Source organism: Pterocles gutturalis, unplaced genomic scaffold (genome assembly GCF_000699245.1).
Source record: "Pterocles gutturalis isolate BGI_N339 unplaced genomic scaffold, ASM69924v1 scaffold21170, whole genome shotgun sequence".
NCBI classification, from domain to species: Eukaryota; Metazoa; Chordata; class Aves; order Pterocliformes; family Pteroclidae; genus Pterocles; species Pterocles gutturalis.
Window position 1 is genome coordinate 10030 of NW_010143960.1, and position 5072 is coordinate 15101.

General features: G+C 43.1%; 1 protein-coding gene across 1 annotated transcript in view; it reads left to right on the forward strand.

Annotated features, from left to right (window-relative positions):
• The window catches only part of RAD52 (RAD52 homolog (S. cerevisiae)), a 10041-nt gene extending 5628 nt beyond the window's left edge, over positions 1 to 4413 (forward strand). Inside the window, exons 8-12 of the mRNA XM_010084960.1 lie at positions 2067 to 2263; positions 2470 to 2606; positions 3239 to 3319; positions 3837 to 4079; positions 4355 to 4413. Coding sequence (XP_010083262.1) covers positions 2067 to 2263; positions 2470 to 2606; positions 3239 to 3319; positions 3837 to 4079; positions 4355 to 4413 — 717 coding nt within the window. The remainder of the gene's footprint in view (positions 1 to 2066; positions 2264 to 2469; positions 2607 to 3238; positions 3320 to 3836; positions 4080 to 4354) is intronic.
• Positions 4414 to 5072: the final 659 nt, after the last annotated feature.

Consider the following 5072-nt stretch of genomic DNA (forward strand, 5'->3'; position numbering starts at 1 on the left):
CTGCAAAATCAGGACTATTTCATTTAGTCCTGAAGTCCCTCAAGCTGACAGCCTGTATGTCAACCAGCAGACAGCAGGAAAAAGGAGTGCTCTTTAGACCTTAGGGAGCTCTAGCAGAAAATAAAAAGTTTTTCCATAAGAAAGTCTTCCTCCTTCAAATAGAGTTTTTAAAAGACACAACCCAGGATATCCTAGAAACGATACCAGGTGGGTCACATACCAAAGCTGCTTGTTTTAGTTGGAACTTTCATGTAATTTTAAGCAAAATCCATGCAGCAGTGATGTCAATATATGCATTGATAGTTGCTTTGTCCTTTTACTAACCGTATTCAAACTCTAGCAGGCCCTAATGCACATCACAGCTAGACAGAAAATAAACTCAGCATGGGCCTTGTAACAAAATTTACAGTGGACCTGTGTTTCACCTCTCAGTGTTCATTGTTCCTGTTAGAATGGTTAACAAGTAGTTACTCTGCAACAGTGTTTTTGTACTGAGGTCTCAAGCAAAGGTAATTCCTAAAGGTGGTTTCAACATTCAGTTAACAAAGTTGGATCCTTCCCAAAAGAACACTGCAAATGATACAAAGGGTGAACCAAACCATTTAGACTGGACCCACAACTTCTAGCTGTTGCCAGTCACTTCAGAGTTTAATCACAGAACAACAAAACAGGTGACACTATCTTATTTTGCTGTATGAGGAATGTACAAACAGCCCTGCACATGCCCTCTGCTTGAATTCAAAAAAATGTATTGGTACCTGAATTTTGCAACTGAATTATGAGAGCAGGATGTATTGGACTTGGCTGCCGGAGGATGAGGAATAACATTAGGAAGACCTACACTCCAATTTCTGTATTTTAAATACCTGACACAATACTACTGGCAAACTGTGGCTCTTGAATGTATGAAGAATTAGTGTGTACAACAGATGTGCACTTGAACACTTCTTTTCCTTACCATAACTATGGCTCTTATCCTTCCCGAACAATAAGAAGCCATGTTACCTCTTGGTTTGCTTTTCAGGCTCCTTGCCACCTTAGGTTTCAGTTTGCAAGGAAAGAGCTGCAGTTACTTTACCCTTACACTAGGTCAAACAGTAAACCTTCCGAGGTAACCAACACCATGGAGAAATGCCTCTTGTGGAGGTCTTTGGTCCAGAGAGAGGCAAGAAATTGTCAAATACACGTTCATCAGTGACAACCATACAGTAACCCCCTTCTTTCAGAGCTATCACAATTTATAAGAACGCTGTGATGTAACACAGCAGTCTTCATAGTATTGAAGTTGTCCTGGCTCTTACCCAGGTTGCACCTTAGTAACCAACATTAATCTTGTTAGCCCCTGATGTGTACCAGCTGGGGGCAGTAGGCTCCTAGGCAGTAACCTACCTTGCTCATTGAGGAAAAAGTAAATCTTTTACAGCTGCCAATCCATAGCTTCACAGTCAAGTTGCCTTAATCATACTAGGGTTTAACAAACTCTGCTAGTCAGCCTAGAGATATAAGGCAGTTCTTTCTAGCTAACGTAGCCTGTAGGAGCAGATCCAAAGCAACGTCTCGCCAAGATGGCACAGATCTGTGCTTTGCCAGGGTCATTGTCCATTGGCTGCACTGCCACAAATTTGTAATATCACAGAGTCAAACCATCCCATCTTTAATAAAAAGAGAATGGTATACCTTCCTCAGTGAGCTCATGATTGCAAAGCTAAATAAAGGTTTGTCGTGCCCTTTAATGCAACTGTGAAAATGGAACTGGCAAAACTAACAGACTCAGCAACAGACTTGTGAGACTGAGAAGCTGTAGAATTCAGCATCAATCACCTGCATCCCTTCACATTTGCAGAGATCACAGCACGGGGAGACATGGGCTATCAGCCCTGAAGCACTGAACTACTAAACTAGCACGAAGTCACACGAATTCAATGATTAACTGACTGAATGACGTGGTACTGAAAAGGCATTTCAGTTTCCTAACTTACTATTCTACTTAGAGAAAACAAACTGGATTTTTCAACAATACTGTAGAGAAAAAGCCTGTGCATATATTTTATTTTTTCCTTTAACAGATACCCTCTGAGCTAGATTTGGTCACAGCTAAAAGACAGGACTATGAGCCTGAAATAGAGAAAGCAAGATACAGTAGCTGTTTGGAAAGGCAGAACACAGGTGGGAGACAACATTGTGAGATGGCATCTACCTGTAAGCCTGGTCAGATAGAGGCTGCTGCAGTGGCAGTAGATCAGAAGCAGCCAAATAGTTCCAGGTGAGCCTGCTGCTATAAATGTATTTTATAAGCTATATAAGTTACTGTACCTTTTAAAACACACAGACAGCCCAGTTTGGAAGATGCCATACAATGTTAGTTTAGTGGATTTTCCTTGCTGTTATTTCTTTACAAATTTTTTTTCTTCATAAGTTGTAATTGCCGAGACCCTGTTTAACTTTCTGCTTACTTGTGGGGAGGAGCAGAAATACAGACTCCTTGGCTATTGAGTGTGATGCCACTTACCAGCGGAAACTGAGACAGAAGCAGCTACAGCAACAGTTCCGGGAACAGATGGAGAAAAAGCATCAGGTTCCAGTAGTTACTCCTAGCAGCAAACAGGGTAAGACTTGGCATTAAAAATTGACTTTTTTAATGACAGCTGCTAGCAGGCTCCTCAATACAGGAGCCCAACCAGTTTCGTTTGCTTTTGTACTGTACCATTAGCGCACCTTTAAGACCAGAGGAAGGAGGATTAGCATACTTTTCCCCTCTGTGTTCTTAAAGTGTCAGGAATGTCATCTCTAAAACTCCTTTATTAAAATTGCAACCTTCCAATCACCCTAAAGCTTCATGCAGCACAGCAGCTGTTGTCAGTACCATTAACATGCTGCACCTGGGCTGAGACTGCAGCACTTCACTGAGGTGGTTGCAGGCAAATAGATACTGCATTAGCTACTAACATGTTGCTCTTTATTCAAGGGGAAGTCTGGACAGCTGTGCAGTAAGCAGAAACTTGGGGATGGGGTAAAACAGGCTAAAAACCAGTTTGAAGTAGTGCAGTTGCTCTTATCAGCCATCATCAGGTACAGAACCTTACCATTCCACATGCTACCAAAACATAACCAGCTCCAGGAAAAAAAGAGGGTACCTGGTGGCAGCTGCTCCTTATCATTTCAGACTCATGCTATGTGAAGAAGGAGAGAAGAGGTTCTTCTGTATTTCTGATATTAATCTTGTGTTACCTCCATCCAGCAACATCCGATCCTCCTGTAAAGCACAGCGCTCCAACAGCAGTACAACAGGAACTAGCAGTAGAAGAGGAGTTCTTCGCAGGTCAGCCAAAAGTGATGAGTAATAGTGTGTTAAATCATTAGCATTTAAATCAGCTCTTCAGAGTACAGCATAAAGGTAAAAGTTCTGAAGTGGTTAGAATAGTAGAAGGGTGACTATGAGTCTGAGGTTAGCAATACAAACCTTGCTTGAGTGGCAGGGAAATGACATCCATCACTATGAGGGGTTGCACACCATGCTTTTCAGTAGAGTTATAAACCCTTTTCCTCAAATGATATTGCACAGAAACAGAAAATTTGTAGGGTGAGGGGGTGTCTTAACATAACCCTGGCTCTTCGGGCCACTCTTACACCACAGTGCCTGGACATTACTATAGTCCAGAGCACAAGGGATAGTACCGTTTCCCCGCTGTGCACTGACATAGAAGATGTTCCTGGTTTAGAATTTCACTTTTGTAGCGGCCACCATTTGTAGAAGAGTGAGCTGGTTCTGGAGTTACTGTCATTGCTGTGGTATAGTAGTGTCATTTTTGGTTTGATCACCTTTTTGTTCATTCTAGATGATCCTGAACTTTGGGATGTTTCCTTGGAGACCATTGATCTAAAGATAATGGGTCACAAAATGGCAGACCCATCAGCTGGACCCCAGACACCTGAAACACCCTGTGGACGTCATCAAATGACTACTCGTAACAGGACACCTCACAGAATGAATTATCCCAAAGCTTCTGCTAGGTCTGCACAATTGCAGCCAGCTGCTACAATCATGAGCAACAGCAGCTGTGCCAGCCGGCACACCCCAGGTATGTGCTACCAAAAAATGACCGAGTTCTGCCTTCATAATGGCTCTTGGCTTTGAAAGCAGTGCTGTTAGATTAGGAAATTGGAGTGGGAGAAACGTTCCTCTTTTCTTGGACCTGGCTGCAGATGCTGCAATAGTGGGCTAAAGGAACTATCTGTTTTTTCCATCCAACTGTCCTGTCAAGGGAGAGCTAGAAAAATAATTGAGGAGCACTTTTAGAAGCAGGAAAAAGAGCTTTAAGAAACTTCAATTTCTCACTGTCTCCCTGTTTGTCAGAGTGCAGCCCCCACACGAGAAGTCAAAGCTTGAAGAAAAGGAGGCTAGAACCTGCATAGGCCACCTGATGGTACCATTACCTCCATGCTGGATTACATCAGAAGACTGCAGTTGGCTGTTCAAATTATGTGAGGAAGTCTAATGCATTAACGGATTTTCCTATATATTATGGGTGAGTTTAATACAGCCAGCAAGAACTTAATGTATTTTTAGGTTATTACATGTTTCAGATGCCTTTTTCTATAAACAAGCAATCATTTGTGCTTCTGCAGCACTACGCTAGCGGCCATATTACAAACTGATGTTACATGTAATTTGCCTGAAATGGTAACAGAATTAATCTTTCAAATGAGATGCAATTCATAGCTTCTTTCTCCCTCAGCGTTGCACTTCAGCACCGAGAAAAGAGATTTTCAGCAAAATGGGGAGAGGGTGAGTTATGGTCAGATGACAAAGCCTACAAGCTGCAGTCTCCCATTCAGTGAGACAGAGCGTGAAGCTGTGGCAGTGTCTGCCTCTGATGCGCAGCCCAACCCTTTGCCCTGTGGCTGCAAAAGCGGGGTCAGAGACCATTGCTCCTCCTCAGCTTGTTCCTCAGCTGCATGGGATTCCCGTGCAGCAGCGGCACATCCAGCTGTGCCTGCGCAACATGGCACCACAGGGGCAGGAGCATGCAGGGACTGCTGCCAGGGAGTTGCAGACAGCAGCTCGGATAGTG